Source organism: Melanostigma gelatinosum, assembly GCF_949748355.1.
Source record: "Melanostigma gelatinosum genome assembly, chromosome: 21".
Taxonomy (NCBI): domain Eukaryota; kingdom Metazoa; phylum Chordata; class Actinopteri; order Perciformes; family Zoarcidae; genus Melanostigma; species Melanostigma gelatinosum.
In genome coordinates this window covers 16,623,170-16,635,418 of record NC_136654.1, presented here as the reverse complement: position 1 = coordinate 16,635,418, position 12,249 = coordinate 16,623,170, and the positions used below count along the sequence as shown (strand labels likewise).

At 42.1% G+C, this 12,249-nt stretch overlaps 2 protein-coding genes across 2 annotated transcripts; one reads left to right on the top strand and one right to left on the bottom strand.

The window, feature by feature from the left end:
- Positions 1-363: 363 nt before the first annotated feature.
- On the bottom strand, positions 364-9,250 carry sfxn2 (sideroflexin 2). Its single transcript, XM_079293540.1, has 12 exons — positions 8,555-9,250; positions 5,763-6,028; positions 5,199-5,369; positions 5,020-5,118; positions 4,652-4,727; positions 3,242-3,327; positions 2,214-2,274; positions 2,038-2,104; positions 1,893-1,942; positions 1,763-1,812; positions 1,635-1,682; positions 364-1,211 (listed from the first exon to the last, which is right to left on the bottom strand). The coding sequence occupies exons 2-12, from the start codon at positions 5,915-5,917 to the stop codon at positions 1,112-1,114; spliced, it is 963 nt and encodes a 320-aa protein (XP_079149666.1). The 5' UTR covers positions 5,918-6,028; positions 8,555-9,250; the 3' UTR covers positions 364-1,111.
- Positions 9,239-11,954, top strand: arl3b (ADP ribosylation factor like GTPase 3b). Its single transcript, XM_079293541.1, has 6 exons — positions 9,239-9,347; positions 9,889-10,032; positions 10,155-10,271; positions 10,405-10,455; positions 10,752-10,937; positions 11,040-11,954. The coding sequence occupies exons 1-6, from the start codon at positions 9,345-9,347 to the stop codon at positions 11,085-11,087; spliced, it is 549 nt and encodes a 182-aa protein (XP_079149667.1). The 5' UTR covers positions 9,239-9,344; the 3' UTR covers positions 11,088-11,954.
- The last annotated feature ends 295 nt before the right edge of the window (positions 11,955-12,249 follow it).

Here is a 12,249-nt window from a genome sequence, read left to right as displayed (position 1 = left end):
ACTGTTTTCGTTTCCAAGATCAAGGCGGTTTTATAAAGCAGCCCGTGCGGCTCCTCCCCCCGGTGGTACCGGATGAACCGGCAGGGAGCGCTGCCTCCTCCGGCTGGAACAACCGGAGCTGCTGCTGCTTCAAAAAATGTATTAGCCGTATATCTCCAAATATATTAGTCTAATATATTCGTTTTTCATTTTTGAATGTTTGTGGTATTCTTGAGTTTTTCAAATAATATTCATGTTTTGCACATTTGTTATTTTAATAGTTCATGAACATGTGTAAAGAAAAAGGAAGACAATTTAATGAAAATCACTGAAGACGTTTAGTACACAGTAGTAGTACTTGAGTATTTTCATTGTATGCTAATTTATACTTCTACTCAACAGTAGTTTAATTTTATACTTCTAATTTTTGTTGCGTAAACTCTTTATCACATACAGATTAGTAAAAAAAACAACTCTACAGGGTTCTACACTTAATATTTGTGGTTTTATTCCAGTTCATACTGATGATTGTAGCACAAGTCTGAGTTGACACAGCGACACGACCCGACTGGTAAACCTTTCAGATAAATCACACAAACAAGTCGTACGTCTGCCTCCGTTCTGGCAGAAGAGGGCAGTATCCTCAACTTTCGTCACACAGAACTTCCACACCACACCGAATGACCGTTTCAGAGTTTAGACCCACGCATAGAAGTAATTATCTGGTTTTAAAGTAAAACTGGTTTAAAGAAAAAGAAATCCAGCAGTGTTGTTGCTCCTGACGCTTTGACAAAAAGGCACAGATTGTAAGGAAGCTTGGTAGACAGAAAGGAGAACGACAAGTTAACAAAACAAGACAAGCCAATGAAAACAACTACGGTCATGAAGGACAAACTAACAAGAGCTCTAATCTGACAACGTAATGTGCTGTTCCTGAGAGGAGGTCATTTGGTTCCTCAACAGGAGTACACAGTGCCCCTTGTATCTGTTTGCTATAAGCAAACAGACCTAGTTTGAACCAAAGAAATAAGTGACATGATTGATCAAACAACAACTTCAAAATGAAGACTCATTAAATAAACGCATATGTATTCGATCTTGTGTGGCGAGTAGATAATCAGCTCTCACAGCCTCAGAGGCCTTTGTTGAAGTAGACACGTTGTACAGCGTCTCCATACTGAGACACAATGGAGTCTCTCAGCTCGGGCTCCAGCTTGGACACGGCCATAGAGCTGATAAAGACACACGGAGGGGTATTTTAGGAAGAAGGGAGGGGGCACAGGGAGAAGAGGAAGGAGAAACAGTTTGATTATTAATTAGGAAAATAAGTTATATATATTTGCAACAAGTACATTTTCTACAACTTCATAAATTCTCTTTTTTAGATGATCAGCTTTTTTATTTGTGTTTTAGTTACTACATTATTTAGAAAACTGTAGCATTGTGGGTAATGTAGGCACCCGGTTTTGACAAGGAATGACGTGTGGAATAAAAACCGACATCTCAGGTTCTGTTGCATCAATTTAGATAATTTAACCGTCTGGCTGAGTCCGGCAACGTTACAGGAATGCAATGCCAATATCTGTGGATCCCCATAATTATAATCTCTAATATACATTTGTCAGCAGGTGAAAGTACAGAAACAGGTTTATTACCATCTCTGAGGGAACAGGGAGCAGGCAGCAGGCACCATGAAGACCAAACTGTAAAATAAAAGTTATTTTTAGCCACAATAAAAACACTCCTGAGCTCATTAAAACACGTTGCGAGGCTCTCTACTTACAACGCTCCCACCATCATCACTTGAATTGGTCCGTGGAGAAACGTGATTCTCTGTGAAAAGACAAAGAGTTTGATGAAGGATGCACATTGATGGCCGGAGGACGCTGGTGAAGGTAATAAAAAGGTCTAACCTGCATGAACTTATATTTTTCCATTCTCTGCATGATGATGGGGAGGATGACTGATAGAAGAAGAAGAAGAAGAAGAAGAAGGTTAAGAGAGGAAGAGGATAACTTCAAGAACTCAATAGTAATGCGAGGCGGCTCCTTTGCGTACTCATTCCTGGAGCAGCCATGGTGATCCGAGAGACGACCACCTGAGTGATGCCTTTCACTGCCGCTTTCTACAGGCGGAGATCAAACAAGATTTCAAGACACGTCACGAACAGTAAAGGACGACGAATGTGCTTTAGTTTGAAATAAAGTGTCTTAAAGTGTGTCCAGAGTGCCGACCGTAGAGTGGCCCAGTTTGTTGCCATTTTCATCCGTGACAGCAATGCCATTCAGAATTTCCCTGAAAAAAACAAACAGAGACTAAATGAAGGTGAAGTGAAACAGGTTCTCTCATCAACCGCCGAAAACATAATCGACAACATTAAAACGAATGATTCTCGTCTTCACCATCAGACACACGGATCAATGAAGAGAAACCGCACCGGAGAAACATCTGCTTTAAAGTCTGAATATCACGTCTGGGTCAACAAACAACCTTTATGATACAAGTCAGCTGAACTTGCCGTATTAATCGTGTCGTGCTGCTGAACATTTGTTCTACTTTAAAGACACAATCTGCCGTTTAGCTGTGTGATAAGACAGCTGTGTTGTACAGGCTGTTAGCAAAATGCTTATCAATATGACACGATTATCATGAAAGGTTTTGGTGACGAGAGGAAAAGTCTGAATCACCAGAGACATTAGGACCCATCCTCTGGGAACCATGAATAGTTATCTCATAGAAAACTAAAAACAAGGACATTCACGACAACAAAGTAGAACAGAGAAATGTTGAAGCTTAGTTTCTCTGTTCTACTTTGTCTTTAATGTCCTTGTTTTTATATTTGTCTTGTTTATATTTGTATATTCCATGTATGTACGTTGAGAGCAATGTTTAAACCGGAGTCAAATGCCATGTATGCGTACGCATTCATGGCCAATAAAGCTATTCTATCTAATAGTTGTTGAGATATTTCAGTCTGGGAATGTGAAAAACCGGCCAGTAAAAGCAATTGATTTGTTCTTTTTTTGGTTGTTCAAATGAACATTTGGCCTCCACAAACATGGTTAAAGCGCTTCAGCATTTTTTGACAAAGGTCAAAAACAAGATCTTTCAGGGTCTCACACAGGAAATGCAACAGAGCGCTGTGATTTGAGCGTCTCAGAATATCTGCTCCAAGAAAGGCACTTTCGATTTCAGCGCATTGAAACCTGCACAACCACGTGCATTTTTGAAGGTGTTGAAGGAGTGACGGGTCAGGACTCACTGTTGTCTCATCATGGGAATGTTAACACAGTTGGCAGATGCCACCGCTACAAAGGGGACCCAGCGAGCCACGAGAGGCGGAGCTTTCTGCAGGAGAAAGACACACAAAATATCAGGTGCTACGACTTTCACTTTATGATCGTCAGCTTTATTTTACTTCACAGGATAGTACTGAAACATTTAAAGCCAGAATGAATGAAGACTCCCTCAAGAGAAAAGAAAAACCTGACGAGCTCGTTCCTGAGATTTAAACCTCATCTGGTTCTTGTGTGTTTTATCTCTCTTCAGCTGCCCTCTGGGCCCACGCTGTAGTTATCAAGCAAATTAAAAGCAGAAAATCACTCTCAACAGGTCACACTTTTAGGATTAGAAGTAGAAACATTTGATCAATTTTCATAACTACGGAAATCCCTCCCATCTCGCCCTAAATTCAGCAGAGCTCTAGAGCAGCGGTCTTCAACAGGGGGTCCGCGGAGGTACTGCAGGGGGTCTGCCAAATCTTTGGTTGATAAGACAATTAAAACAATTTTAAAAATCTTTTTTTTGTTGTTCTCTAAACATGAATCTGTCCATTATTTTAATAGTTCAGTATTGTATGCAACATAACAGGTATGTTTATGCTTGGCAGTGGCACTAATGGCCCACCACTCATTTTTCGTTTCCACATTTATGTTTAAAATGAAAACATCAATTTGAAGAGCTTGTATGCATGATTATCATGCAGTTGACAGACAATGTTGATGTTGGCATTGGTGTCAGCAGACAAGGTATGTTTCTAAATGGCAGTGGCACGGCCCCCCTACTCACTGTACCTGGCATGAAAGCATGAATATATGAACCTGTGTATTATTTGAATAACTTAGTATTGAATGCACAATAAAGAGGTATGTTTATACGTGGCACTAGGGCCATTTAATATAAAACACAATTTTATACAATATATATATATATATATATATAGTCGGGGGTCCCTGCTCCATCTCTCTATCTGAAGTTGCCAGGAGATGGCGTTAAAGCAGAGACGTTCTGCAGGAGGAGAGCTGCTCATGGAACGCTGGATGACAATAATCTTCAGAAGGCGGAATCATTTTTGAGACTAACTATGTGCAGATGCAGAAAAGAGCATGCGCCGTCTCTGCAGAAATCGATGTCCTCACAACTTGATATTGTTATTGGGAACCTGCAGCTGTACCACAGGGACAATTCAGAATTCATGAATCAAACTTTAATTTGATAAAGATGTCTTCTTTTAAAAGTGCGCTCGTCCCGTTGCTAAAATGAGTCAAGAAACACTTCAGACTGCTTCATCGGTTCAAGTTATTCAGATGAGTTTGAGGACACATTAAGGCAGAATGAGAACTTCATGCAGCAACAGTAAACAGTGGTGATAATAATTGCCTGTGTTCTGTACCTTTGTGAAGAGGTTGAGTCCCACCGCTGTTGCTAACGCAGTGCTGGTCGCTGTGACGTAGGCTACTCCAATCTGCCTGACAGTGACAACAAAAGCCCGTTTCTCACATAGAACACACAACGTTCAGACATCGGTGTCTGTTACATAAAGGTCAAGGCATGTGGTGCCAAAGGGAGCGCCGTGACTGCTGACGAACCCTTAGTCATCACAAAAGTATGAAATCACTCGGGAACTTATTTAGAAGTGAGACCAGCGTGTTTAATCACCAGCAGCTTGAAATAACGAGGTCCGAAAGCGGCTGAACACACAACACAGAAGGATTATTGTTCCTTTAATACAGTCCACATCCACGTGCAGTAAAGTCTTACTTGGGAGTGATGGGGGAGGCAGCGTTACGGTTCGTGTAGTTGACCAGAGCGTTAAAGGACTGATTCACCCACTGCCAGAACACCACAGCAGGAACTGTCCTAGAAAACAGACGGTTATGAGAAGAGTTTCCTCTGCGACACTAGCGCGACGCGGTGAAGTGAAGCTCCTCGGTCGGTACCTGTAGAACTGCAGCATGAAGCCGGTGATGGCCATGCCTCCGGGCACCTGGAAGGACATGCGGCCGATAAGGTTCATGCGGTCTCCGGTGTCGGGGTGGAAGGCCGTGTCGTACAGCTTCTTAGCATAGTGGAGCTGCTCCTCTGTGGTGCCGGGAGGAACCGATCCGGCCCTGAAGAGGGCAAAGAGACACACCGGCACAGTGTCATACCATCAACTACACGCGGGGGCGGTTTTACATGTTGAAACTTGCAGATGGCAGTTAAAGTGTAGACCCCAGCGTATCAGCCAAATATCAAAAGGGAAAATCCACCCAGAAATAGAGTTATCTTAGTATGTGCTAGATCTGTACTTCTGTCAGATATATTGCACTCTACTAAGCTTATTTTATCCTTAAAAACCTGTACAGGACTAAGAAGTCACTTAACTTCATGCATGAAGGAAGACATTGACTTTAATGTCTAAAACTATTGTTTTCGGTTGCGTCTTTGCTCAAACTGCTGAGTTAAGATATGTGTAGATATGCGGATCGTCATACGATCGGCTATTACAGTCACTGTCTTACCTGCAGGATCCTACTAAAGCTTTGGCTTCATCCAAGCGCGAGTCAGGTAGGGCCGCCGTTCGCCAGTCTGTGATGTTGAAGAAGTGCTTCAGTCGGCCCATAAACGTCGACTGGTCCCATCGCGGCGCGTCAATGTCGAATGACCTCAGAGTCATCGTGGTCGCTAAATAACAGCAGTCCCGACTCAATGCATTCAAAAAAGGTTCCACGTGTATGGCCACCTCGGTTTAGTCTGCAGGAAGTTACTCAGCAGCTGCGGTCGAAACCTGCAGAGAGAGAGAGGAATAATGATACAATTATCTAAATGTGCCGTTGATGAACAGAAACAAGAGACTCACTCGGCTAACGAATGAATGACATGGATCTCTCCTTCATCACAACCTGGCTCCATGTTTGTCGTCGCACTAGACTGACCTGGTTTGAGCCGATGTAACATTAACTGTAATATTTAACTCGGTGTGTCAGAGAGGGCCAGACTGTTTAACCTTTGAACTCACATTCCCAAAGCTCTGTGTGCATACGGAGAGCTGCAACAATTTGTCAATTAGTTGATTGAGACAAAAAAAGGCAACTATTTTGATAATTAATTCATTGTTTCGGGTATTTTTCAGCAAAAAAAAAAAAGAAGCTCAACATTTGCTGTTACAGCCTCTCGAATGAGAAGACGTGTACGTCTTATGTGATAGTCAGTGAAATATATTTAGGCTTTGGAGGGTTAGTTGGTCAAAACAAGCGTTTTGAGGACTTCCCCTCTGGGTTCTGGTATATTACAATTGCTAGATCAAACAATAATGAAATTTATTGCAGCCCTAAAGTGCTCACGTTGGGTTTTGAACCTTGGCCAGTGTGGCCGGCTCTCTCCCAAGCTGTTGACCAACATGCGCCCTCGAGTTCAAACCCCAACACGACCCTGAACAAACAAACTCATGTTCTTCCCTAAAGAATTCCCACAGGTCAAACTTCCACTAGAAATCATCAACCACCTCCTGGTAAATGTTTCCATGGGTTGCCATTTTGGGTTTGCTGACTCTAGCTCAAACTATCCAAACCGTCCCACTGTGCATCTTCACCATCACATTAGCAATTATTTACTGTAGGTATTCGGTGAAAGCGCACAACAGAAACACGCCTTGTGTGGTTTCATATTTTACAAAGAAAAGGGCAAATGAGGAGAGGAGCATATCAGTGCACTTCTCTGAAGGCTCAGTCTGGCTGGACATGAACTGTTTCTGCAGCTGTTAGTTAGAAAGCAGGGTAAAAGTCACCGTGGCCCTACATACCACAACATATAATAAGAACATATAAACAAAGACCGGAAGCCATAGAATGAGATCCGATACCGACAGCTAAAGAATATATTAGGGTTACAACAATTCATTTTACATTCCATCTACAACTAGTTATAACGTGATTAATCATTTCCTCTATAAAATGTTTGTAAATAAATACTAATAAAATGCAAATGACAATTTCCCAGAGTTCAAGGCTGCAGCTGCAAGGTTGCTTGTTTCGTCCAACCAAACAATCCCAAATGAAAATATTTGACGTTTACAAATGAAATGGATGGAGAAAAGCAGCGAATCCATTCCTCACATTTAAAAAGCTGGAAGCAGTGAATATTTGGCATTTTTGCTTGATAAAGAATAAACATTGTTGTTGATACATTTTCTGACCAACTGTTTCAGTACAACAAAATACCTAAAAAAAATAACTAAATAAACAAACCGTATCTTCACTGATATATTTGATGGCTTGTTATTCACAGATCTGCAACTTAAGCTGGATCAATAAACTAATGAACAGATACATACATTATTAGATGAGAAGAAAGATGAATTAATCTGCAACAATGCAGATAATCAATAAATAGTTTTCAATGATTTCTTTAAGCACAAACACCAAACATTGACTGAATCCAGCTCCTAAAATATGAATATTTGCTGGTTTCTACTCTCATAATAAGCATAATTCCTAAATGAATAACTAAAGCTGCAACGATATGTCGACTGTCAATCAACAGAAAGTTGTCTGTATCTATTTGAATACTTGATGAATAGTTTCAAGCAGAAATGGCAAACATTCTCTGGTTACCGCTTCTTAGATGTGAGGATTTTCTGTCTTTCTTCTGACATATTTAACAGTCAATTGAATATTGTAATGCTCTGGATTGTTGGTTGGACAAAATAAGCAAATTGAAGGTACAGAGTAGAGCTCTAAGAAACTGTAAATGGCATTTGTTCAATATAGACCATCGATAAATTATGGAAAACAATAGTTAGTTGCAGCCCCAATAATAGACTGAATAGTTGGCTCATGGAAATGTATGAATGAATGAGCAGATTGATCAACCATGAGAGAAATAGGTAGCTGCAGCCCTGCATGCATTTAAAGGGATAGTTCGGACATGAACAGGGTTTAGTGTCTGCTACATGACAACGGTGAAGTTCACCAGAGTCTTGAGAAACTGGCTCTGCAGGCCTGAGCATAATACATATGGATACTATCAACGACTCAGTTAACACAACGAGTAGCTTGTCCGTGCATTAAATGTGTTGAATTACACTTATACAAAGACATGAACTCGATGGTTGCACAGAGTTGTTCGTCTTTTGTTAAGTCTAGTGTCCAGAAAGAGTAAGAACGTGTCAGCAGGAGCTTTGGAGTGATGCAACTCATAACTCGAGTTACCAGCGGACTTCTCTGCAGGCAGCAATAAACTAACAAATCACGAGACATCGACTCACGAGCTGCTAAGCGTTAGTCTAAACTGAATAACATTAACGTTCACGTACCTTCGAGAGATTCCTCCTCTCTCGCCCCGCACAGAGCAACCTGTCAGGTAGTTAGTCAAACGTGCTCGTGTAGGACTGTGAGGTTATGTGCACGTGGCACACCGTCCTCCAATCGAGGGAGGGGGCAGCTCCCTATGTGAACCCTAAATTCCTGAGGCTTTATTGTGTGGAATGAGAACCTTGAGTTTAGAGACACGGTTAGGGTGTTGGTTGAAAACAGGTTCACGGCTACTGTTCTTACTCTTACCTAACTTCCGGTTTACCGGCTCTTACCTAGCTAGCTGTTGTGCTAACTGACTAGCTAAGTAGCTCGTTCTTAATGGGATTTATTCTGCGTTTAGTGTATAAATGAAACACATTTACGTGTAGTGACTTATTTCAACGTCTGACGGCAAGAACCGCACACAAAATGAAACACGTGCAACTATTTTTTGGCAGTGCATTTGAAACATTTAGCTAGTTAGCAGGCAGCTAATTTCTTCTTCTCTAATTTGATTGGCGGATCGCAAGCAACTTGAATAGGTGCATACTGTACCGGAAGTGCAGTTTTCAGAATAAAAGTTTCATCACTGTTCTAAAGGATGGAAATAATACAAATAATACTAGTAGTACTTAAGAGGGGGGAAAATGAAGGAAAAAAAATCCTACGATCTAATCCCGTTTGAGGCAGCTAACTGAGCTCATCCTCCATGTTTAAGCTCGTGCCCGAGGTCTTTGTGCGTAACCGTACGTCTGACGTCACTCCCCTTAGTAACCCTCTGCGGCGTCTCCAGGAGAGAAGGCAACAAAGATGGTGAGTTTAATTCTGTCGTATTAATTGGCTATTAACAGTTAACTGTTAACACATTGTTAAATGTGAACGTATTCACATTAAGTAAACGCTCATTTGAATACATTTGGGGTTTAATGACTGCCGCTGTTTTGCAACTTGCCGAGAAAAAAAACATTCAACTGCAACCGTTATTGCATCGTTCGGTTATCAGGGGAGATTAGCTGAGCACGTTAGCTACTTTTAGCTCCTGTTTGCGTGCCCTTAACTAGCCTGAACTAAAGCACTGCGCTCAAACAACTAGGTAGCCCACAAGGCACAGTGAAACCAAAGACGTTGAAGTGAAGAGCTACTCACGGGACCCGTGGTACCGTTAGGAGAGTGTTTGCACATCTTCACAAGCCACAGTGGGGACTAGACGTGCACTTGCACGGCCTGTAAGTGAGGAATCCCGGTGGATGGAAGGAAGAGGTGCATGTCTACAATGGTGGTCAGCTGCAACAGTGCTCCCCCCTGGTTAAAGTATTATCACATAGATATTTTCACTGTTTTGTTGTTGTTGCAGGGATTGCTGTCCATCCTGCGGAAGCTAAAGAGCACACCAGACCAGGAGGTTAGGATACTGCTGCTGGGTTTGGACAATGGTGGGAAGACCACCTTGCTCAAACAGCTGGCATCTGAGGACATCAGCCACATCACCCCCACACAGGTATGGAGGAAAGTTCCAGAAACACCACCTATATGAGAGCAAACAGACATAACACAACAAGGGTGTATCACTTTTTTTGGGACTTGTCTAACCTTTTGCTTTATGTTGTGTGTTCTATGCAGGGATTCAACATAAAGAGCGTCCAGTCTCAGGGTTTTAAACTGAATGTTTGGGACATTGGAGGCCAGAGGAAGATCAGGCCGTACTGGAGAAACTACTTTGAAAACACAGACGTGCTGGTGAGAGGAGTTGGATGCATCGAACACAGCAAATAAGCTTTGTTTTAGTTTTTTTAATCAAAGTCTACATTACTGTTTTGATGTGTTGAAGTAGCTACACATGCTAACAAGGAGCACTTCCCTTTTCTTTCAGATTTATGTCATTGACAGTGCTGACAGAAAGAGATTTGAGGAGACGGGTCAGGTAAAAAAAACATTCAGTTTAGTGAGGAAAACCAAAAATTGTTAAAACCAGTGATTTTACTTTGCATTTACTAGCATCTGTCTAATTTCTTTTTATGGTTTTAGCATTTTAGGAGCTCAAATCAGGAGATTTAGCTGTTTTGACCTTTAAGTCTTTATGATATTATGTTTCGCAGGTGTCTTAACCTCTTGTACACTCTCAAGTCTACAGCTCTGTGTTGTAGTAACAGAATTTTTCTGTGGCAGAATTTGCGTGTGTGATTACGTATCATTGACAGACATTTGTGTGCGTTGCAGGAGCTGGCTGAGTTGTTGGATGAGGAGAAGTTGAGCGGCGTTCCTGTGCTGATCTTTGCAAACAAGCAGGACCTGCTAACAGCCGCCCGGGCCTCCGAGATCGCAGAGGGTCTCAATCTGCACACCATCCGGGATCGCATGTGGCAGATCCAGTCCTGCTCCGCCCTCACTGGTGAGGGGATTCAGGTGAGCCTACGTGCTGAGCGTTACTGATTTAGCATTCATCTTTATTTGCCTTTTGTTTTCTTCTTCTCACCACGCTGCTGTTTTTCTTCAACCCACTTTCAGGAGGGCATGAATTGGGTCTGCAAGAGCGTCAACTCCAAGAAAAAATAGCCTCGCTTCTAGTCTTCTGCTTCTCAGGAGGAACAGCAGCAGCAGCAGCAGCACATACACATATACTGACACACACTGCACCCTCCTGAGCCTTAGTACGATGGGATATACCCGTGAATGTAAACACACTACTAATACAACATGGACCTGGAGTTTTTAACCCCCTGCATCTCCGCATCACTGGTTCACTAATGTCAGCACATCTTGCTACGTTGGAGCTCCACACAGAGGAGGGCGGTTCGACTTCAAAGGGAACCCATGCCGGGAAATCAACCTCCTCCACCCCGACTACCCGTGTCACCACCACTGTCCCAGCCAATCGCAGACACCACCCACAGCCTGTCACAACCTCAAACATTCCCATTAAACTGCTGTCTTTCATTGGAATTCCAGCTTGCTCTTTAAACTCTTTCACACACTGCCCTGGAAACCAGCCCCCCCCCCCTCCATCTCCATCCCCACCTTCTCCTCTATCTTATTCTTCCAGGTTGTGCTGTTTGTTTTTTATCATTCCACAATGACTCTGTTTGAAGTGAGGTATATTTTTGTAATTGTTTTATTGATCGTGAAGTAGAGTGTAGAGTGCTTTAAAACAACAACCAGTGTGACGTGTGTGTGTGACTTAAAGGATGTTGGAGAAACGGTTCCAACTCTTCCCACTAAAGAACGATACTGTACATGTTAATATGTATAAAAAACAAAAAGATGAGATTAAATGGTTTAGAGGAACTACATTTTTGGATCAAGTGTAAATATGACCCTGTGGTCATGTTACGTTACGCTCATGTTATAGAGTATATGTTACCCTGCTGTAGTCTATAATGTTTGCATATCTAACATATGCAGATTTTAGGTTTGTGTACTGTACGTCCCAATGCATTTCTTTGTACTCTTTGGGTTTTATGAGGGAATTCACTCCTTTGGCATTTCCTTTTGATGTTCTTGAATGTAATCTGTCTAGAATTGAAGGTACTGTATCTGAATAAAAAGACAAAACATTCTGAAATCATTGCGTTCCTACTTATTGATTAATGTTGCTCCCTTCACTAACACACTTCAGTTCATTCACATGTCTCCAGCAGCAGGTGAAGTCAGCTGTTCATGACAGCGTTAGAGCCTCTGTGGGAGACAGCAGCCGGGGTAGAGTACAGCAAGCTGGATT